Source organism: Phyllostomus discolor, chromosome 13 (assembly GCF_004126475.2).
Source record: "Phyllostomus discolor isolate MPI-MPIP mPhyDis1 chromosome 13, mPhyDis1.pri.v3, whole genome shotgun sequence".
Classification (NCBI taxonomy): Eukaryota; Metazoa; Chordata; class Mammalia; order Chiroptera; family Phyllostomidae; genus Phyllostomus; species Phyllostomus discolor.
Window position 1 is genome coordinate 67488442 of NC_040915.2, and position 24420 is coordinate 67512861.

Here is a 24420-nt window from a genome sequence, read left to right on the forward strand (position 1 = left end):
AGCTATTCGGCCTCAGAGGGCGCAGAGCCCTTCAATGCTATCACATAGCTATGGATGTTTAAAGGCATTTTTACATGAAGGCATGGACTGGACTATTTTTCAAGGTCCTTTCTAGCATACAGGCAAATAAGAAAACCAAAAGAAATATAAGCTGCACATATGCAAGTAAGAAGACCAAGAGAAACATAAGCTAAAGCCATGATCCATCTAGAAACTATAAACCCTGGAAAGTTATACAAAAAAGCCCTGTCATCCACACATCAAGTACTAATAAAAGTCTTTACATGCCCTGCTCGCAACCACAGGAGCTTAAGTAATTATTTCCTGAATGCAAACTGTCAGCCCAGGCACTTTCCTCAAACGCGTACGGTTCTCCACACGCATCCTGGCAGCTCCTAACTCAGCCTCGCTGCTGTCTGTGAAACCAGAACAAAACACATCTGCCCTGGAAGCCATGTGGCCTGAAGTCACCATGCAGGTCACAGGGGTGAGACGCTGACCTCCTCCCTGACCTAGAGCCTAAGGTCCAGCTGCCCTGGGTGTGGGGGTTGTACCTGCCATGTCAACTTGGACACAGGTCCGCTTTCCCTGATGAGTAATGACACTGGCCAGTCTCCCCTTGGAAAATGCACACAATGAAATGAAGTTACCCAACATGAACTTCAGAGCTACCATTGGCCATGGATTCGCCTGGCTTAAATGTAAATAGTTACCACCATTAAATATACTTGTTTCTCCATTTCCAACTTGTGAGTTTAGGGATCCAGAGAGCTGCCCTACCATAGCGAGACCCACCCAAGAGCTACCGAAAGCCCAGCTTCTGTGCCCTCACTTAATGGATCAACTCTGGGGCCCGCCCCCCAGCCTGCCACAGGACACGAAGACATTGAGAAACAGCTCATTCTTTCTTCCAAAGTAAGGGGATTGAGCGTGTAATAAGCTAGATGCAAGAATCTGAAGTGGATGTTGAATAAGCAGGTTGGAAAACATAGCATCTTTCCAGCTGGCTGCCTGGAGAAAGGTAGCGCCTAGTGAGGCAGGGGCTCTGCTTCCCACTTACTCGGATGCGCTTGGCCCGGCGCATGTCATCGGCTGTCAGGGTGCTTGGGGTGGGCAGCACGCTCTCCTCATGCTGGGGCTGCAGGTGCAGGCTGTGAGCTTCCGACTCCTGCTCCAGAGGAGATGGGGTTTCCTGAGGCAGCTGAGGGATCGGGAGAGCAGTCTGTTCTGGTTGATCCAGCCCATTCAGAGTGGCTGGTTCAGCTTCATCAAACTGTTCCTTGGGGGAAAAATGTAGCAAATCCTGCAATTGCAATAACCAGGAATTATTTTCTTACCTAGACAGAGGTTAGTCCTAGGAAGGACTGTCAGCTGAAGTTTAGAATTACTGCTTGTTTTTTAAATGGCTGGCGGCATAATGCTCAGAAAAAATATTCTCCTTCTGGGAAAGTTAATTAGATAACTATCCATAGGAAGTAAAAACTACAATATATTCCAGATCACTTCATGAGGAAAGGACTGTGACAGGGCTCTCCTGGAGCATTATAATTTAATTTTTAAACTAATTAAACAGAGTCTTTCAATAATATCTCAAAAAAATCAAACACTTAGGACAAGAAAGTAAGGGTTTTGTTCTCAGTAATATTTGCAAATATACTTTTCTTTGCCTTGCCCTAGTCACACTGTAACTAACAGGCAGCCCAGGGCCAGCACAACAGGACTGTCAGCCTCTGAGGGGTATCTGCACCAAATCCAGCAGCACCAGTTCCGGTCAGTCCTCTAAGCGAGCACCCGAGCAGGGGCTCTCTCCCGTCGGCCCCAGTACCTGTGTGCCATCATCACACTTTTCCCCGTTTTCACTGGTTATTTCCAAGCGGATAAATTTGGGAGGACGCCCTGGCCGTCGACCTGGGCCAAATCGCCTCTTGCCTCGTCCCCTTCCTCTGCATCTTGTTCTGGGGACAAGAGATTGGGGTTATAAATAGTGGTTTATTGGTTACATAATACTCCATAAAAAATATTTTCCCCAAATCTTGATTTTCCTCTCACTTTATTACAATATTTTTCCTGATTCTTTTTCTAATTGAAACCATTGTCTTTACTAGTACATACTTTCTAAATTTCTCATCTTTGCTGTATACACTGCTCAAAGAGATGTCTTAAATTATTCAGAAAAAAAGGGAACTATAAAAATGTAAAACACTGACACTATTTTGCTCCTGAAAAATCTGAAAGCTGGAACACATCTCTGAAGGGATGTGGGACGTGCAGAGAGGACAGGACACGCTACACCTCAGTAGAGTATGACCCTAGAGACAAGATTCCGTTCTTTCTCCTCCCCTTGCCTCGCCTCAGATTCCTTCCAAGAAATGTGGCTTTCCAAGAGTCAAAAGAACTTTCTTGTTCCACTCTAAGCTTCTGAAAGGCCAGAACAAATTTCTAATTTGACCATTCCATAATGTGCCTAGTAAATACCAAATAAGCTTTATCCCTTTAATAGCGTTCTGTCATACAAACACTCCTTAATATAAGGGATTCAGAAAGTCCCTAAAACTTCTTTTAGAAGATGTATATGTGTGATGTACATAAAATTAATCAGATCATGTTTTATTCTTCCATTCATCAATTTAACAATTGAACAAAAATTATATGTTTTCCCAGGAAGTTTTAAAATATTTTTTATAGTGGAAAATTCTGAACCCAGGCAAATGTAGAGATTGCTATAATGAGCCCAAAGTACCCATTACTTAATTTCAATATTGTCAACTCATGGCCAGTTTTATTCCATTTACAACCCTACTACTTCCCCACACACATACCCATTCAATTATTTTGAAGTAAATCCCAGATATCATTTCATCTATAAATATTTCATATGAATCTCTAAAATATACCTAAAATACGATGACACCATCACATCTAAAAAAACCACTGATAGTTTGCTTAGAATTATTAAATCTAGTTGAAGTTCACATTTTCCAAATTGTCTCAAGTTTCTTTTACCAGCTGACTAGCCAACACTCTCTGCTACTGTGCATCAACACACCACGCTAGGCAGGAAAGATAGCAAGTTGTGTGCCTGCGGTCTTGCTGTCCAAAGCCTAGCAAAGGCACTGGGCACATAAACCAGAATCACGATATAATATAAAAGTGCTAATTAGCAGAGCCAGGAACAGACAGATATAGTCGACTTACTTCTCACTGTCCTCCGCCCACCTCAGACACGTACTCCCCTGGTCTTACCCTTCGTCACCCTCAGTAAGTGCAGCACCCCTATTATCTCAATCCTATGTGTCACCCGCCCTGCCTGGCACCACCTCCTAGCTTCCCAGCTCAGCCCATCTAATACGTGGACTCAATGATCCTTCCGCCGCAATACCAACTCCAATCCAGTCCTCCGTCACCGGGTGGCAGTCCTCTGTCCTCTTGATGCTTTCTTTCCCTTCATCCGCGATAAACTCCAAAGTCATTCACTGCAGGGCCTGCCCTGTGTATGCTCTCGACTTCCGTCCCCAGTGCTGCCCCATTCTCTTGCTGTGCTGTGTGCGCTTAGCAAAACTACAATACTATGCAACCCAACTCTCTGCCCACACTGCACTGGCACTCCCACAGTGAATGAAGCTGGAAAATGACACACAGCCATGCTAGTGGTCCCATTTTAAATTCATGACCATGAACCTCAAGTTGAGTTCTTAGTGTTGCAGGCAACCATACTGTACTTCCCCAGAACATTTACTTTCCCACTTCCCTGAACGCCACTCCACACCATCTCCTCCCTTTTCAAACCCTGTAAAAGTTGGCGACCCTACGTCTGTCCCACGGGTACTTCCCACGGGCACTCTCCCGCTCCAAACCACTCTCGCTCTTCACCTGAACTGTTGACTCAGCATCTAGCTAAACTCCCTGTCTTCACTCTTGCTCCATTATCAGCTGAAATGTTTTTATTTTTATCCCAGGTGACATTTTGAAATATAATCAACATCACAATACTCCCAGATCAGAATGCTCTAAAGATTTCTTAGAATGAAATCCAAATTTCCTCCCATTACCAAAACAGCCTACCCCATCTGGCTCTGGCCTACCCTATCCTGTATGATTCTCCCTCATCTGTCTTTTTTATATAGTGGAATTAAACATATAATGAAGGACTTTACTACTAAAAGAAGTTTGAAAATCAGAGATGCAGATTTTTTCAAAGGTGTACACTATCTCAAGAATTCATAGTTCAGAATCTTTAGTTAGGGGAGGTTTAACTAAGGTCAAAGGTTCTCCTACTGCTGGGCACTGGTTATGCTGGAAAAGAGAGCAGTGGGAACTGAGGATGGGGATGGGACGGGAGTGGAAGAAGATAAGCAACTTCCATCAGCAGCCTACCTGGCTACCTGTCTACACAGAGACACATGAACACTCATTAGCTGGTAGGCAATACTGAAATGAGTCTGGACCTCGACCAACTAAGTTTTTGAAACCTTCCCCATCGTTATACCTGCTAAATACATCCAGTTTCTCATCGTGAGAGTTAAGATGCTGTTGCAACTGCTCCGAGCTTATAAATCGGCGGTTACATTCGTAGCAGGGCCAGTTCTTCTCTTGCTCCCGAAGAACTGCAGTCACAGAAGAGAGGTGACAAAGGCTGATGATCAACAGAAACCAGTAAACCTCCAAGATCCCAGTGCCCCCGCCCTTCTCATGGCACCACAGCCCCAAGTTCATAAACATGTGGCATCTGCTCTTTGCATTGCTGCTGAAAATCAGAGACTCAGGTTGCACAGAGAGCAGATTTTAGGACCTTCTTTTCTGGCACATTCTTGTAAGACACCAAAGGAACAAACACCCTTATACTGCCGTCTCCCGGCCACCCCCAATACTCACATACACATCACACTGGAAAGACAGAAGGCACTACAATGGAAATCTACATTCAGATAGCCCAGTGATTCAGACACGAGCTTCATAATCTGAGGGTATATTTTATCACAAATAACTTGAAAATCAATGCCCAGTGTAACCACTCTGGCAAACTGTTCAGAGCTGATGTACATGCATGCCCTGGGAACCAGCAATTCCACTCCTAGAGGTACAGCCAACAGAAACACACACACGTTTGCTAAGAGACGTATAAGAATGTTCACAGTGGCACTCTCCATAATACCCCTAAACCGGAGACCACCCTGCTGCGCAATAATGAATTTAGCCGGCTTTCTCCCTGGTTCCTGGGAAATGACCCCCAAATCTCTGGTCTTTCCCAAGTAAGATGTGTTCCAGCTGCTCACTGTAGTTGCTGACCATCCCTGCGTTCATGCTAATGAGGTGGCTGTGTCAGTGGCTGGCTGTGCCAGAGGCCCACCCACCTGACTACAGACCACTCTGAGCGAGGTGCCAGCAGCCAGGGAGCGGGGCAGGGGCTGGAGAGTACGTTCAACCACAGGGACAATGACACAGTCAGTCACGCTGCATAATGATACCTCCAGAGAAGCCCTGAGCAGTGAAGCTCAGGTGAGCTGCCCTGGCTGGTAAGCAATGTCCCAGGGAGGTGAGTTGGCCTAAGGACCTACTTGGTGTTCTATCGTATGAACATTCCACGGTTCAGTTATCTGTTTTGCTGTAGATGCGAACTTGGGTTGTACAATGCAATTCTGACACTAACTACTTAAAATCGGGTCACACAGCAATGAGAATGAATAAATTACAATACACAACACTACGGATGACTCTCACAAACATAATACTGAGCAACAGGCGTGCACCAAAAGTGCACATATCGTACACTTCCATTTATGTAAAGTTCAGACACAAGCACACACCGTGCCTGTGGGTGGTAGTCGGGAGAGTCATCACACTTGGGAGTCGGGGGAACAGAAAGAGGTCTTCTGGGGTGCAGGTCCTGCTGTCTCCTGATCTGGGTACAGGTGACACGGGTGTGTTCGCTTCACGAACATCCACCCGCTGCACACTTACAATCTGTGTGTTTGTATCTACAGAGACTGTACTACCCTCACATTTGTGTTAAAAACAAAGTCTGTGGCTGCCATGCTATGTCCTCAGAGATGACTAACTGTAGATAGGGATCAGCCTCTGATCTAGGCTCTAATTTAGCACTTGGAGGTTTTCATTAGGTTAAACACTATTTCCCAGCACCCAGGAAAGAAACGTAAATATGTCACTGTCATTTGATCCCAGAATTAGACAGGCACATGTAGCTTGAAAAAATCTACTGGAATATCTTCTTAAATATTTTGAAACAGAAAAATTAGGGATTGCACAAAGATATATATAACTTAGAATTTATACACAAAGTATTACAAAGTACAACTACCTTTCCTTTCTTCCTCAGAAATGTCATGAATTTTCTGGTTCACAAATTCAGCATAGGATGCAGCATACCACACCTGCAAGAACCAAGAATATCACCATCAAAAACTAAAGGACAATGGTAAGTGTTCTTTGCCTGCTTTACTTTTTAAATTGTTCTCCTGCTTGTATAAAGCAAGTCAGGCTTTTCCACAGCCCATGGTAAACAAACTGACAACAAAAAAATCACACTGTGGCCCTGACCGGTGTGGCTCAGTTGTGTGGGCATTGTCCTGCAAGGCAAAACGTTACAGGTTCAGGGCACATGCCTGGGTTGCAGGTTCGATCCCCAGGCAAGGCATGTATGAGAGGCAGCCGATAGATGTTTTTCTCTCCCACTCATTCTCCCTCCCTTCCCTTCTCCCTAAAAAAAAATAAATAAAATCTTTAAAAAAATATCACACTGCGGGCCCACCCCTTTACCATCAGTCTGCAGTCAGGAAGTTCGCTTGCCAAAACACACAATGTGTTTTCTTTTTCCTTTTTAAAAAAATTGTTTTTGTTATTAGAACAACTTCACAAGAGATAATATTAATGACTCTTCATCTAAATAAAACAGAGCCTCTCTTGATTTTTTTATGTGTATTTAAGCACAGGTTTTCACACAGCTGTAACCGTAGAACCTTCCAGCCCCACCAGTCACCACATGGCTCTTACTAGGTTCACCAGTGACTTCCAAATGCTGCCACACCCTCCTCAGTCTCTTCCTGTTTCCCACCACACTGGCTGCATCTGCTCCTTGCCTGGCTCTTCTTCCTCTCCCTACCTTCTAAGTATCCTTGTTTCTCCTAGCTTAGTCCAAGTCCAGGCCCTTCTTCATTTCCCCTGAGGTGATCACCTCCATTTCCAACCAGTTCTCTGCTAATGACTCCCAACTCAGTATCTCCAACCCAGACCCTCCCGGTTCTACCACCGCCCCCCCCCCACACACACACACAGGTAGGCCGGTTCTACTGCCTACCTGATGTTCTGGATGCTTCACGAACAGCTCCAACTGCACATGTCCAAGACTGAATTTAAGATGCTCCCCTACTCCCCTGCTGAAGCTCACCTTTTCCATTTCAATAAACACCCTACCTCCCACCCAATTGCTCAGACTTGAAACCTAAAGGTATCTTGGATTTCTCAGTTTTCTTCTGCACCCTTAGCAAGAACTGTTGATTGCTCAAATGCTCTTCACCTCTGTCTCTGCCACCTAGATGCACGCCAACACGAGGTCCTGCCTGCTCTTCTAATGAGCCCCCTCTTTTCTACCCTTGCTCCCTCGATCCATCCTTCCTCCACAAAGAAGCTAGAGTGGTCTTCTTAAAACAGAATCATCACGTTCCATCATCCCCTGCTCAAAAACCAGCAATAGCTTCTTGTTTCATAATAAACCCGAAACGCCTGACAGCCTCCTAAGGGCTCCATGATCTGGCCCGGCCTTACCAAGCAATCTCGGCTCTCATCACTCCACTTTCCCTCTCCTTCATCCGAGAGGCCTGCTGCCAGTTCCTTGCACATGCCAAGTTCTTCCCTACCCCAGCCTTTATTTGCCCTTGCTGTCTCACCACCAGGAATGGACGATTCTCCCCCTGCCCCCACCCCAACCCTTCTATACTGCTGGCCCCTTCTCATCAGACAGTTCTCAACCTAATGAACGTCTCTTCAGCAAAGTCTTCCCTGTCCATCAATCTAAATGGGTCCCTTTTCTGTTATTTGCTCTTTTTGCACCATTTGTCTCCTTCCCAGTGCTTGCCACTATTTGATATTATTTGCTTATTTACACCTTTCTGCTTACCTCCCCTCTAGAATACAAGCTTCTGGAACATGGGGAAACCAAGTCCATCTTTTCCTAGTGTCTGAAACCTAGTAGGAGTTCGATATATTAATATTGGAATATTATTTTAGCAATATGAAAATATTTATTTTGATATATTTTTTATCATTTTTAACTGTGGGGTAATATTTTACAGTATCTGTATTCTAATATTTACTTAACCGTGACCCTGTGGTTGGATTTTTAGGTGGTTGTCACCTCACTGTTATAATTCTGCCCTGGCTCATCAGTTCCAAGATGCGCCATTTCTCACAGGTGAACACCTCACAGTGCACGGCACTGGGCAGTCACGGCCACGAGGCGGCCAGCCGCCACTGCCCGCTCACTGTTCCCACACAAGCCGGCCAAGCTCTTTGTGCTGTTCTCACCTCACGGAGTTGTGCACTGCCCTGGCACTCTGTGAGCTGTGAACATTTGCCAAGCAACACAAATGAGGGCAAGAAAACAAACAAACAAACAAACTCTGTTTTCTCCCTCAGAAGAAATAAATCTTTCCCTGACTGGTGTGGCTCAGTGGATTGAGCACCGGCCTGTGAACCAAAGGGTCACGGGTTCAAATCCCAGTTGGGGCACATGCCTGGGTTGCGGGCCAGGCCAGGTCAGGTCCCCAGTCATGAGAGAGGCAACCACACATTGATCCTTCTCTCCCTCTCTTTCTCCCTTCCTTCCCCTCTGTCTACAGTAAATAAATAAATTCTTTTGAAAAGAAGAAGAAATAAATCTCAAAGCAGTGCAAGGCTGGTGTGATCACCTTGCAGAACCTCTCATTAAAGTATCAAACATCAAATTGTCAGAAACTGTCTAGTGACTGGACTGAAACCACTTCACTTTCAAGGACATGTGGCAAAACTTGACTCAGTGGGGTAGGCGTTGTCCCACAATGAAAAACGTCGCCAGTTCGATCCTTAGGGTACATACCTAGGGCGCAGGTTCCATCCCCAATCAGGATGCGTACGAGGGGCAATCAATCAATGTTTCTCTCTCACACTTTCTTCCTCCCTTCCCCTCTCTCTTCAAAAAAAATTTGCATAAGAGGGTAATGACTTGGGAAAATATCCTAGCCGAGATGGAGGAGTACTTACATTAGAAATCACTTACATTACAAAAGAAATGCACTGTACTGCTCTCAACACTGATGACACAGAGGATGACAGATACGGAAAAGCACAAACATCCATGATGGAGTAAAACAGTGAGTCAGTGAAAAACGTCAGACTGCACACAAAGCAGCTAATACCATCACCAGATTCTTTTGCCTATAGGTGCCTTTTTACGTGTGTGCGTTGTGATTTTAAAATTATAATTAACTAAGTCTAAAACAGCTCATACAATTTGGATAAAATAACCACTTTGTTGGTAAAGAAGCACTGTATCAAAGTCTAACCAGCACCTTTTTCTTCAACGGCAGGTAAAACCAGGTGCGAGTGAAAGCCACAAGTGTGCGAGTCACTAAGATGCGGCATCACGAAATTCTAACGTGACTTGCTCTGTCTTCGTTCACAATTATTTCCTCAGACTGATTTTCCAGGAATTGGGTTTACTCAGCCAAGAATATTTTTGCCATATGCTGCCAGAAATAGTCTATAAAATATTGCAATTCTGTAATAAATGTTCCTGTATCGTAAAATTCTCACATTCACTGTACTGTACCCATTTATTTTTGCTAATTTAAATTAAGAAAATCAGTAACTCGTACTTATGGGTTTTAAAATAATCAACATTGAAAACATTTAAAAATATTTCTTACCTATCTGATTCCTCCTCCAAAGAAAGCCTGTTTCTGGCATTTGTTCATGTGTCTGTCTGCACGCAGTGAGGTCAGAGGTGCACAACCCTCTCTGCTGTTACCCTTAATCACTGTACTGTGCATCACCCATACTTCCCCCACTCTGCGCTTTCTTTTCATCTGTTGTTTTGGTTATTATACTGAACTATTATATTCTTATCTGTTTCTGTCTGTCTTACCTCTACAGTTGCCGTAAAAGAGAAAATAATTTCCCCTCCACAGTTCAGTTTTATCTTGTTAAGAATTTCTTGGGATAGATGGTGTGAGATATGAATCTCCTTTTACATATTTTCTTTGGGGTGTGTGGATTATCTAGTCGATGGTTTCAAAGACACAGGCTTTGTATGGCTTTTGAACAAAATCTAGGTAGGTCTTTGCTTTCTCCCTAGGGAGGTTGTCTAGTCTCTCTTTGACCACAGTGAGGCGCTGTGCAGTTCCAAGTTCTCCTCAGTCCTCACCCAGTTTTTCACTTATGTCAGGAAGCTATACAGTATTGTAATGCCCTCTTTTGGCTATGTTTCTAACATAGATTTTTTTAAAATGTATTTTCACTTGGAATCATTGCAGAATTTTCATTATGTCATCGAGTTAATATTTATACAAATTCCAACAGAGAGTTATTCCAAAAAACATATCCCTGAAATCCGAAGTCCATGCATAGAATTCCTTGGGCAAAATGAATGATTCAGATAAAGGAAAGAAATCAAAGAAGGAGGAGGGACTGGTCAGAGAACATACATGTGTGACACATACATGTCTGTGGACACAGACAACGGTGCGGTGATGGCACTGCCTGGGTCGGGGTGGGCGAGGGTGGGTGGTCATCTGTAATATGCATCAGCAGTAAAAATCAAGTTAATAAAAGAAACTTTTCCCACACATCTGAATTCCATTTAATAAGATGTCCGGTTTCCCACTGACTCTTCTTTCACATGTCTAAATCACGTTAAGTGACCCCATCTTTAATCACTCCATCACAAAACCAGCCTGCTCCCCAATCACTACATCCTTAACCCTTGACCTAATGCCTCCCTGTGGCCTCTGATAGGCCCCAAGGTCACTCACCTTTTATTCTCTTCTACTTATGGGATTATGATAGGTGTACTAGTACAGAGTGTGTATTCAGTAAGTAAATTAATTACAAGGAGAGAACCATTTTTGTAAGAAGCCCACTTCAGCGGTGGCGGTGTGGCTCAGTGGGTTGGGCACTGTCCCACGAACCAAAAGGTTGCCAGCTCGATCCCTGGTCAGGACATATGCCTGGGTTGTGGGTTGGGTCCTCAGTTGGGGACAGCGAGAGGCAACCAATGTTTCTCTTGCACATTGATGTTTCTGTCCCTCTCATTTTCCCTCCCTAGTCCCCCCACCACAGCAAATCAATCAATCAATCAATCAATCAATAAAATCTTTAAAAAAAAAAAGAACCCCACTTCAAAGGGACAAAAGGTAGGAAGCGCACTAAATAATCAAAGGTCCTAGCAGAGGCCCCACTGGCCCGGCTCTGTACCTTCAGTTCCTGCTTGGGCTCCACGTTTTTGATTGTTGTGTAGTACACGTGGTGGCCGTACTGGTAAGCCACCAGGTTCTGCTCCAGATGGTTCTGGGCTGGACGCACAAACATCATCCAGTTACAAAGGGTCTCGTCGGACAGCTCGAACCACAGGTCTTCGTGCAAATCCCTGTCTTTTCTGTCCCCTTTATCCAGAGAAACCTGCAGCCAAAGAGGAAGTTAAGAGCCACACCAAAAGATAAAAATCTTCAGTGTGATACGCATTGATGTCATAATATATAAAATATTGCTCCTTAAGTTTCCCATTCATCCTGAGTCGCCCCTTTGCATAGACACTGACTGGCATTGTGTCCTGACAACTGGCAAAGGGAAAGAATAGTTGCCAAAGACCCACCTCTAGTACAATTACCTGGCAAAACCTCAAAGTTAGCAACCTGACTGAGAAGCTTCAGCTGATGTGTCAGCATTAACTAACACAACAAAAAATGCTACAAATAGGCCAGGAAATTTCATTTGGGATTCAACTGCATTCATTTAGAATATGTAGCCTATATTTCTTTTTATAAAATAATATTCTTTTTTGAAAATCTTGAGCATTTACCAAGGAACACCTCCCCATGACAGCACCTAAATTCCCAACACACATCCTAAATATTTTCCTTCCCACTGCCCTTTCTTGGTTCTCCAGAGTGGCTCTTAAAGAGGCAGACAGCAAGGGGTTAAATAGAAGCAAAAGTGTCAACTTGAAAAAACAGAGGTCAGTATAAACGTACTTTAACATGCAGTGAACTATTCTTTAGCAAAAGATTCAACATCTGTTTCAAAAACTGAAAAGTACTTTTCTTGAAAACATTATTGGTGCTGAGCAGATTACATGAGACTACATAATCCTCGGTTCTAATCAGCTGGAAAAAAACAAAAGCTGTTAGAGCCCCTGTTGTGGGCTAAATTATGACCCCCAGACAAAAAAAACAACAACAACACACCTTCATATGTTAAAAGCCTAACGCCCAGCAGCTCAGAAGGTGACTACGTTTGTAGCTTGGGCTTTTAAAGGGGGGATTAAGTTTAACTGAGGTCATCAGAGTAGGTCCTAACCCAAACTGACTGCTGCCCTGAGAAGAAGACTTTGGGACACACAGAGAGACACCAGGACACTGTTGCAGAGAGGGATGACCTCATGCCGAGGCAGCAAGGGGCAGCCGTCTACAAGGCAAGGAAAGGGGCCTTGGAGGAAACCAACCCTACCAAAACCTTGATCTTGACCTTCTAGCCTCCAGAACTGTGAGAAAGTGTCTGTCACTTAAGACAGCAGGCTGTGCTATTTTGTTATGGCAGCTCTAGCCAGCTAATTCGGCCCCTAAGAACTATGCCTTTTAGAGTTATTCGTAAAATGCCTTAGCAAACAACAGCTACAAAATTGAATTAGGAGCCTGGCTGTTGTGGCCCAGTGGACTGAGTGCCAGCCTGCGAACCAAAGGATCACCAATTCAATTCCCAGTCAGGGCACATGCCTGGGTTGCAGGCCAGATTCCCAGTAGGGAGTGTGCGCAAGGCAACCACGCATTGATGTTTCTCTCCCTCTCTTTCTTCCTCCCTTCCCCTCTCTCTAAAAATAAATAAATAAAAAGTTTTTAAAAGTTAAATTAAATTTTGGCCTGGCTGGTGTAGCTCAGTGGATTGAGCACGGGCTGCGAACCAAAGCATCGCAGGTTCAATTCCCAGTCGGGCACATGCCTGGTTACAGGCCATGGTCCCCACCAACCGCACATTGATGTTTCTCTCTCTGTCTCTTTCTCCCTCCCTTCCCTCCCTAAAATAAACAAATAAACAAATAAATAAATAAATAAAATCTTTTTAAAAAGTTAAATTAAATTTTAAAAAACTGAATTAGGAGACTCAGTAGGAAAATGTGTGCACCTTTAAAAAATCATAAGAACAACAGTGAACTATGAATAAAGCATAAATTACCTTCAGATGAATATAACAGTCTTTCAGCTCGGACTCCCTGACGAGAGGTCCCTCCACGGGGCCAAACTGGGTGCGCTTAGGGATGCGCCTCTTGGAGAACACGCCTCCCAGGAACCGATCGATGTAGAGGACCAGGGGGAGGCTGGCTCTCGCCCTGGTGAGCACAGGGCGGTTGGGGATGGGGTGCAAGGGGCCATGCTTCGGGCACACCGAAGAGTGTGCGTTGTTACACTCTTCGCACCCTGCAACAGAAGGAGAACCTGAATGTCAAAGCTTTCAACATGACTTGATCTCAAGTAAAAAGTTCTACGCTAAAAAAATTCCCAAGTTTTCAGGCTGAAATTCAATTAACTCCTGCAATTACAGTACCCATTCCATTGTGATATATTAGCTTTCATAGAGTAATAAAATCCTGTACTTTTCCTCTAAAATCAGGCAGAATTGGCTATGCCTGCCAAAAATAATATGCAGACTGTGGCTTTGACTTATTTCTCTACCGGATATGGATTCAAATAGCGGCCACTAAATTTACAAATCAATTATAACATGTCTGAAAAGAAAAAAAAGGAGAACTTATTAGACTAAATATTACAAAATTTGATGAGATGAAAGAAGTGAATTTTATAATATATGAATTTTATCTCAGTAAAGCTGTTTAAAAAAAGAAACCCTGACAATACTGTTTAATCAGTTTTTTCAAAAGAAAAGTACAGAAGCCTCATTGTCTGGGCATGTCTAATGAAAATGGAGAGCGTGCCGAGAAGCCTGCGAGCTCAGTGCCTACTGTGTGAAGACAATGCGGAAACTGATGAACTTCACACCCCGGCCCTCACTCCCTTGGATGACCCAGTCGCCCGGCCCTCAGAGGACATGTGTTTGCAGCTCGTCCTCCAAGTGATCAGTTTGCACTAAGAGGCCACGCTCTCCCCCTTGTTTTCTGTAGCGCCCACCTGTCAGCTCCCTGTCAAAAGTAGATGTACAGAGCCACACAGGAGAGAAAGTGACTGGGCCTCTCAGAGGTCATACTCATGACTCTCAACAACTTTAATTCACCAATCATATTTTACCCAACACTGGCTGTGTGATGATTTGGCTTAGGAAATGGGTATTTTCAATTTCAATAATTGGCCAGTAGTGGGGAACTACTTTGTATTAATGTCTGTAACAGAAAGTGGTTTTATGCATATTTGACGAATGAGTAGCCTTGAAAATGTATCAAATCAAGGAAAAACAAATGAGACAGTTCTCTGTCGGACATGCATGAGAACACCAGCCCCATGCAAATGGGCTTTCCCACCATAGCACGGAAGGTCCCAGGGGGAATATGGAGCGACCACAAGGCTCTGAACAGCCTGGCTTACTCAAACAAACGAGATAAGAACTTCACCACAGCAGCATGAAAATCGATGGAAAGAAGCAATGATCCGGTAGGTGGGAGCAGGAACACCCTCCTCCCCAGGCAGGCGACTCAGAGAGGCAGTGCTGGGCCGTGGGCACGCTGGAGCCAGGCTGCCTGCATTTGAATCCTGACTCTCGCAGTAACTGAGCACGACCTTGGGAAACCTGCCTGCCCCTTAAGACTGTGGAGAACATGAACCAAGTCGGAGGATGTAAAGCACTGGTGCCTGGAATACAACAGGCTGTTTTAAAAGGTTATTGTGAAAAGACATAAAGCAGTAAAGAAAACATATTAAAGCTGAAATTGTTGCCCTGGCCAGTGTGGCCCAGTTAGTTGGAGCATCATCCCATAAACTGAAAGGACACGGGCTTGATTCCCGGTCAGGGGACATACCGAGGTTGTGGGTTCGGTCCCCAGTAGGGGTGCATAGGGGAAGCAACTAACTGATGTTCCTCTCTCTCTCTTTCTCCCCTCCTCCCCGTGGAATCAATGAGTGCATTCTCTGGTGAGGATTTTTTTTAATTTGTTAAAATAAAATTGCTGAATATTCCAGAACTGGGCAAACTTACCACAGTGGTTTGGTAGCCCAAGTTCTGGTATCAGAGAGATGTAGGTTGGATGACCCCTACGTGACCCTGAGCAGGCTGCCCAGCTTCTCCTGGGCTTCAGTTCATTCATCAGTAAAACCGGAACTCGAGACAGCGTCTTCCTCCCTCACACGCTGTTGTGAGGCTGGAGGGAGGTGAGGCCCACAGAGCGGGGACACCGTGCCCATGCACGGGAAGCACTCACTCACGAGCACTGGCTGGTACTCACACAAGTCGTGTGGGTCGAAGGGCCGAGGAGGATCTGGCTCCCAGTCATCCAGGTCTGTGTCTTCTCCATCTTCCTCCTCATCTTCCTCCGAGTCCTCATCTTCATCCTCTTCCTCTTCCTCTTTGGCCTCCAGTCTACTCATAGGGTTCTGCAGAGTAGCCAAAGGGTCTGAGCCATCCACACTGTCCATCGAAGGTAACACCTGGCTGTGCACCGGCAATGAGGCCTGGAGAAAGTCCCACCGCAGAGTTAGCGTACGTTCGCTCTTAGTTGGCTGGAGCACATGGACACACATGGAATGCAAGGTTGGGGTGGCAGGTGGTCTCCACCCCAGCTCCCTTCAAGGCCCTGGAGAGATGATTTCTACCTATCAACTGTAAAGAGGAATCTGCCTTCATTTTTGCTTTTTGTGTCCCACACCTGGGCAAGCTGATGGGAAATCCTAGGTGCTCCCCCCTTTGACGTTGGCAGGAGTTTCACACCTGACCATGTGCTCTCGAAACTCTCACTGCCCCCACCCCTGCACCCCAGCAAACCCCAAGCCAGTCTCATTTCCTTACTCTCTCAGGCTGATTCAAACCTGCTGGAGGGGCCTGACCTGCCTCCCCAGGGACTTCAAATGTGTAAGTCACAAACCTTTCCATACCTTCTTGGTGTATGTATGCTAGCATCTGAACTCAGCTTTGGGTGGGGGTCCCTCCCTCCTTTTCAGGGCAGCCACACTGTAGGTAGTGATTTGATCTATCCTCAACCACTCACTTCTAAAACTAAACACGTGCTTTGATGTGCAGGTGGTAAAATTCTATGGTCAACAGCTCTCCTCTTACACCTCAGAGAGGCTGAGGTTTTGAAGGTAAGAATGAAAGGATGTCTACTTGTTTCATTATGCTGAAGTTAGTCTTTTGCACGGAAGAGATTTGGCTCATGTATTGGGTTAATGCTACTTTACCAAATATGCTGGCAGAAAATAAATGGTGCCTCAAAGAGTTTTCTCATCTCCTAAATAAGTGTCATGGGTTATAGACCTGCCCAGATTCCTTTTATCTGATCTTATTTCTCACCCAATTAATACCTTAAGTCATACTCAAGCTATGTCCCTTTCCTATTTAGTAAATACAGCAAGTTTTTCTTGTTTGTTTTTATTTGGTTTTTGTTTTAGAGAAAAGGGAAGGGAGAGAAAAGAGAGAGAGAGACATCAATGTGCAAGGGAAACATTGATCGGTTGCCTCTTGCTTGCCCCCAGCCAGAGACCTGGCCCACAACCCAGGCGTGTGCCCTGACCAAGAATCAAACCAGCAACTTTTGACCTGCAGGCCGGCACTCAGTCCACTGAGCCGCACCAGCCAGTACTATGGCAAGCTTTTTATAAATGTCTACTCCTTTTTCTTTACCTTCCCATATGTTGTTTTCCTCACCCAGAATGCCCTCCCTGCACCAATCTTCTACACTGGTCAGGTCATCACACTCAGTTTCTCTGTGACCGTCCCTGACTGCTCTCGCCCTCCCTGCCTCTGCTCTGCTCTGCTCTCCTGTGGCACTTGGAGTCACAGAATCCCGCTTCACCTCATTTAGCCTCTGCTGTCACATTCCCTCCCCACACAAGGCAGCCCAGAGCACACTGGGTAGATCGGAGACAGTTACTGTGGAGTGGACACGCCCCTGTGCATGTCTTCCATGCCCCGGTCGGGACCAGTGGCTTCCCTCTCAAGTTAGAGAGAGTAAGTCCAACCCTTGTGCCGCGTGAAGGCAGGGCTTCAAATACATCAAGACCGAAAACCTCGACTCCCTTCCGTCACTGCTCCCGTGGCCAAACTTCCAGGCCCCTCATCATCCTGCTGTCCTCACTCATTCCCCAGTGGGTCCCACACCCCGTGAATGTAGCGTGCGCACTGATGACAGCTACTGTTCTGCAGCTGGTCCAGTCCAAACGTGCAGACGAAAGTCCCCACGTCCCTTTGCCCCTCTCGCAGAGTGCTGCCAGACCGCTTCTCTCCCCCAGGGGACTGAAATAGCTGATTTTCACTTACATAGGGAAACTTTTCATTTATCTCCAGTAAATTTCATTTTATTACTTTTTCCGTTCTTTTAGTCTGCCAAGATCTTTTGGAATTGATTCTGTCATCTCCATATTAGCAATCCCTCATAGCTTCGTATCCACTGCCAAACACCGTTCACTTTTCAACGAGTATGCATTTTTATGTGAGTCCGTCTTGCCTCTCTAACTGCACCTCAGCAGAGCAGAGCACAGCCTTTGGAGTCACACAGATTTAAAATCCTGGCCCCACTAGTTAGCAAATTAATACACTACTCTGAACCTCAGTTTCCTCATCTGTAAAATGGAGATAGTAACAAACCTATACCTAATAGGCTGTTGTGAGGACTAAGTGAAATAATTATGTACATGAGGCTTAGTAGTAAAGCACCTGGCTTTTAGTCAGTGTTTAATATTAATAATAGATTATAATTATAAATTCTGTGAGGATCCAGATAACATCATTTACTTCCCTCTACACCTTAAAAGACTTGCAAATGTTGGGTATTCAACGAAGATCAGTTTGTGAAAATATATCTGGCCCCTGAGAGATGACATCAATCCCTTTAGGCATCGAAGGAAACTCTGCTGCTAGTCACTGGAACACCCTTTCTCCAGCTTCTTAAACTACATAATGAAAAGTCCTTGTGTGCGTTTACAGGGCCTGCCTGCTACGGCAGTGACAGACCTTTGCCAACATTTGAAATCCTCAGGCTCAGAAGGCAGATACGATCCGTTACCTCCAAGAGCACCGACATGTTTTAGCATGAGTTCACTTAGCCAGGAGCCCAGACTTTTATAGGATTTTCCGCCTCTGAAGCTCAGGGTCTTTTAGAAGCTTTATGTGGGAGGGCAAAATTCTGGGAGCTGCTTCAGCTTCCGAGTCAATAAAAACAGAATAAAATACACGCTGAGGTGAGGACTCCACAAGGGGAAGAGCAGGGGACTTCTGGCAGCGAAACTGCGTTTGCCACCTCCCTCCTGCACCCTCCCCGGATCCTGCCACAAAGCTACGTGCTTCCCACTTGTTATCTCAGAGCACAGTTCCAATAGCGCCCTTTACTCTAAGCACTTAAATTTTATGCCAACATTAGTGATGAATGTTATCACACGCTAAACAAACCAAAGCATATATCCACCTCTGCTCCCCACAAATTCTTTATCTCTTTGCAGAGCCAACCTCAAAGAATGAATTCAGCAATTCAGTCATCCCAGGGAAGCTGTGATATATTTTTTCCCAAAAGATGCTGCTAGAAAGGCTGTGGTCAGGCAAGATTACTGCTGGATCCTCGCCACTGATGAGAGAGCTGACATTAAGTAGTGCCAACAACCTTCTCCTACAAGACTATGGCGAAGAAGAGGCCTGAACACTGGGCACTATCTGGAAACACGTTGAAGCAGAGACTGAACACAGACCAGAATCGTGCAAACTACTGTTGCAAGGAAACGAAAAGGTCGATGGCAACCATTTCTAGGTAATATTGGCCTGTTTCCAGAGAGCATGGACCTTAACACACAATAGGCATGCATTATGAATTTGTTTAATTAATAATTCAAATTCAGCTGGCACATCTGAGAGCTAGGCATATTTGTAAATTCCTTTGAGGCTGGGGAACATGACTACACAGTTCCTAAGCAGCAGAGATAAATTCAAACTCTGACCCTGCCCTGCTTTTCCACTGCATCACAACAGCTTCTGCGGAGGTAAGTCTGTTCAAGGAGAGCAGGAGAGGAGATAACATCACACAACACCTGAATACCGGAGCCACAGGTAACCACACCTGCCCCAAGACAATAGCCAGGCAGTGAGGTGGGGAGCACTATGTGTCAACTCTACTTACAGAAAAAGAATATAGGACAAAAATATTTTAATCCTGTGCATTTTGTCATGCACAATAAAACACAACAGGAGGAAAAAGAATTTGTTCAACTTATGGTACGCTTTCTCTTTCCCACCTAATGTCACTCTCTCTGTAATTATTTTTGAAACTCTATGATGCATTTGCATTTCAGGATACAATTTATCTGACAAGTGAAACATGGAGCTAGGCCGGACAGCAGCAAACACAACAGAATGCCTCTGGGTTCCTGCTGAGACCAATTATCAGTGCGGCACACTTCCTTCTCAGTGGGTGGGGAGTCACACATGGTCATTTTCCCCAACAAAGAAGAGCTGTGCTGCCAGGTCTGGGGAGTACGGAGGCCTTTCTTAGGAAGGAAGAATGCGTATATGAAAAAGACTTCAAATGGATTTTGCCGCCACTAAAAACAATTGAAAATAGGAAACTTTTTGCTAAGAAATTTTTTTTTAAAAAAGCATTTATCGTCTGTGTTAAACCCTCACTCCAATTTTCTATTCAGAATTCGCCCAGGTCACAGAATAAGCTGACAATCAATGAAATGTTACAGCCAAAAAAAAAAAAAAAAAAACTAAAACACCTGTGTTGGTTTTATGCCAAGCCAATAGTTACATTTCCTTGTGATGTCGGTGTTCATAGAGCTGAGCATGACTTTCCTTTTGTACAGAACATGAAACAGATTGTTTCTAGAGACTGGAGAAGGTAAAGGATGCTTTGAGGTGCAAATGGCAAGGAAACTTCTAATTAAATCTATGCCTTAGTATTAAAACAACAGGATACCATTTTGCATATCAGACTGGCAAAATATTAAAGAACACAAATGCCCAATATTGCAAGGGTGTGTGGAAATGGGCATTCTCACATATTGTTGGTAAGAACATCAATTTTTCAAGTCCTGAAAAGCAATTTAGAAAGTCTTATCAAAGTAACCTTCCCATTTATAATGACAAACTTCAAACATATATCAAATTGCCCCAGCTGGTGTGGCTCAATGGATTGAGTGCCAACCTGAGAACCAAAAGGTTGCCGGTTTGATTCCCGGTCAGGGCATATGCCTGGGTTGCAGGCCAGGTCCCAGTAGGAGGCATGCGAGAGGCAACCACACACTGATGTTTCTTTCTCCCTCACTTCCTCTCTCTCTAAAAATAAATAAATAAAATCTTAAAAATAAAAAAAATTTAAACATGTATCCAATAGATAGAATAATATAATAAACTTCATGCATCCATCACTCAGCTTCAATGCTTATCAACTCATGGCTAACCTTATTTCAATTATATTCCCACACACTTTTGCCCTCACTAGATTATTCTGAAGCAAACCTCAGGCAGTATACATTTCTATCTGTAAACAGTTTTGTAGATATCTCTATAAGAAAATGACTTCTAATTTTATATATTATCATACCTAAAAAAATTAATCATTCCTTATTATCATCAAATATCCACTTAGTGTTAGGATTTCCCCAGTAGTCTCATAACTTTTTTTTTTTTTTTACCATTGGCTTATACAAAGTCTCCTTTAATCTGTAAACCCTCATTCCTTTTTCTTTTCCTTTGCAATGTATTTATGGGAGAAACAAGGGCCATTTGTCCCACAGTTTCCCACCGCATGGATTTTGCTGACTGCGTCTTTGTACATCTTTTAACTTGTTCCACTCTGTTCACCTTGCTTCCTATAAGCTGGCAGTGGAATTCAGAGAGTGGATCGGATTCAGGCTCACCTTTGGGGGCAAACTATTTCACGTGTGGTAGAACACAATAGAAGGTACACAATAGCAGGAGGCGAACAATGAATGGTTCTTTTGTTCATGATATTAACAATGTTCCCAGGGCTCAGCTGATCCTGTCCATTATAAACTGCTACATCAGTTTTTTCCTGAAGGTTTCAGACTATTGTTGATTACCACTGCCTAGATCCATGTTTCATTAGAAGATGAAAAATGGTGATATTCTAAGCCAGTCATACCTTCTTTAATTCATTAGTTGGAATGCTTCCATAAGGAAATTCCCCTCGTCAAAGAATTACTTACCCGAGTATATTCAGGGAGAAAGGCTGAATTCTTTCCAATCATTTACCAGTTTCCTGAATAATGAATATAGTGGTCCCCCAGCATCCTCAAAAAGTGACCAATGAGTTATTTCTTCTAATATCAGTATGAGCTTATGGATTTTAAATATATTTTAATGTGTTTTGATCATTGCAGATGTTTTCCTTTTTTCATAGGTCAAATTGTCCCATTTTTGGACCTTATGAGTTAGTCATGAGTTATTTCCACAGAACTCCAGAACAGAAGATTTTACTCGCTTCCTTGCCTTGTGATAAGACAAGGTGTTTCAGGTACATCTTGTACATTTCCTTCCCCAGAGCTGGAACTGCTATTTCTCTAGGTAGCCCTAATTTCTCTTATTAAAAAATTGTATTTGGAGACCATGTCAGCTCACTGCTACTGGATGGATGGATGAATGTATCTAAACCTTTCCAGTCGCCAGAACTAGAAAACATGTTTTGTTTTGTTTTTGTAGGAGAATTTACATGAGTTCATACTGATATCTCAACTCAAATTTAGGATTCTAAGGTTTTATTTAACTTGTTTTACCTTTATATTTGTATCTTGTCTCACTTTTAGAAAAAAATCTTGGTTCTTAAATAATTTTTAATGCAAATACCGGTAGCCTCTATCATTTCTCCTTGGAGAATTTATTTTAAGGAAATAATCTGATATATCTATGACAGTGTTCTTCATAGGAGCAAAAAAATAATAGGAAATAACATACATATCAATATAAGACAACAGATAGAAAATAGTACATCCCTACAATATTGGGTTGGCCAAAAAGTCTGTTTAGTTTTTTTCCATAAAATCAAAGACATGCTTTTCATTTTCACCAATAACTTTATTGATTTGGATATTTTGAGTATGTCAGCTATCTCCCACTATTGGCCTCTAGTGGGTAGAGGCCAGGGGTGCTGCTAAACATCTCCCAATGCATAAGACAGCTCCACAGCAAAGACTTATTTGACCAACATGTCGATAGTGCCAAGGAACTTCACAAACCACTTTGGACATTTTGATCAGTCACAGCACCTTCTCCATACACTGCACAAATCTTTTTTGTGTTTCAGTTGCATTTTTACCTTTCTTGAAATAATAAAGCATAATATAACAAAAATGTTATATATTTTATTCTATCTTCAATATTAAAATGTCTACACAAAAATTCACCAATTCTGATAAGTTTTTTTTATGGAAGCTGATGTGACAGCTGCTACAATACAATCTAACAAATTGTTTCAAATAAAGTTAAAGACAACTAAACACTACCAGAGCCATCTTACAGAAAAAAACTAAATGAACTTTTTGGCCAACCCATAATACTATACAGTTAACAGAAATGATGATGAAGGTAGAATATGAAGGTTGCCATCAAATTTAATTTAACATGTAAGAAACAGGTACCAAGAGAATACACAGTGCAAATGGCTGGGGAACACTCCAGGGAACAGGAATGTTCATGGCATTATCTCCAAACAACAAAGAGGCAAAAAGGCAACTCATTACCTGCTGAGCTGTAGCATCCTGTTGGACATAAGCTACCTGGCCTGGGTCTGTAAACAGAGTCTAGACAAAGAAAGAAACAAACAAAACACAACAACTTAGTAGGTCTTTAGACAACTTGCCTAAACAGAAAAAACTAAGCACCAATTCGTGGGAGAGTTAACTCCCATATAGCTAGTAATAATCCCTCATTGATAAAGAAGCTAAAGATAGAAATCTTACATTTAGCTAAAGCCTTTCACTCAGCGGCACCCAAGAGATTGTATAAGCTAACCATCTCGCTTGGCTAACACACTCCACGACTTTCCTCTTAAGAAAAGCCCCTCCCAAGGCTGAGTGTCACAAACGAGGATGCACATGCTCACACTTAACACTACGTATCACAAGGAGCAGACTTGCCATTAAGTGAAAATGGATAATGATATATAAAAATGCAGAAGGGTACTATATAGGCAAGCATTACAGCTCTTTCAAATATAAAATGCACACTCATTACCAGAAGGGAAGTAGAAGACAAATAAATTTAACTTAATGTTCCATAGATTCTATTTCAGAAAAGGCCAGTAAAATCATAATTTAAAAGAAAGTTCTCATAAACACATAATTTGTGTCATGAAGCAGCAAAGCTGATGAAAGGAAAATCTTCAAAATTATTTTAGCCAAGGCACTACAATGTTCAACCTAGAAAAGACTCTTCCCTATAAACTTTGAAGAGACTTCAATTTGCCCGAGCCTTTAACAAATGTCTAGGAATAAGAACTATAGCTAAGCTTTGACTGCAAAGAATTGTAAAAGAGAATTTCAGCAAGTGTCAGATTCTTAGTTTTGACATTAGAAACTGACCAGAATTCAGGCATCTAGTAACATAGCAATGAGCCGAAAGCTGGGCCCAGGGAGGGGACCACGCCTGGGCGGAGGCAGCCGGCATCTCAGTGTCTGCTCCTTCCATGCGGATGCTGATTTGAAAGGCACCAACTCAGTAGGCCCTGTTTCTTCTAGGAAATGATTAGAGCCTTTTGATTAAATGTTGCATGTAAGGGCAAATTTTTATTGCCAGGGTCCTACAATAAAAGTATGGAACTTATTTTTTAAAATACATCAAAAGGTGCTTCTGTACAGTATAAAGTGCTAACAGAAACTATATACTGGGGAATATTTGTGTTGTGCACTTGGAAACCAATACCCCAAGTCACCGGTAAAAAAAATTAAAATAGCTGTAATTGAATTGTACAGCTTTTACCTTTGCTCTACTGCAGTTCCACACATCAGAAAGATATTAATAATAAATAGCAGTTAATAAGCTAGCAGGAGCTTTTGC

The 24420-nt window shown here is 43.4% G+C and overlaps 1 protein-coding gene across 3 annotated transcripts in view; it reads right to left on the reverse strand.

Annotated features, from left to right (window-relative positions):
• The window catches only part of PRDM10 (PR/SET domain 10), a 100007-nt gene that overhangs the window by 27231 nt on the left and 48356 nt on the right, over nt 1-24420 (reverse strand). For all 3 annotated transcript variants that reach the window (XM_036014645.1, XM_036014646.1, XM_028528555.2), the window contains exons 4-11: nt 23106-23165; nt 15653-15878; nt 13438-13679; nt 11464-11667; nt 6317-6389; nt 4487-4604; nt 1826-1955; nt 1061-1303 (exon numbers count right to left, since the gene is read on the reverse strand). In XM_036014645.1, coding sequence (XP_035870538.1) covers nt 1061-1303; nt 1826-1955; nt 4487-4604; nt 6317-6389; nt 11464-11667; nt 13438-13679; nt 15653-15878; nt 23106-23165 — 1296 coding nt within the window. The remainder of the gene's footprint in view (nt 1-1060; nt 1304-1825; nt 1956-4486; nt 4605-6316; nt 6390-11463; nt 11668-13437; nt 13680-15652; nt 15879-23105; nt 23166-24420) is intronic.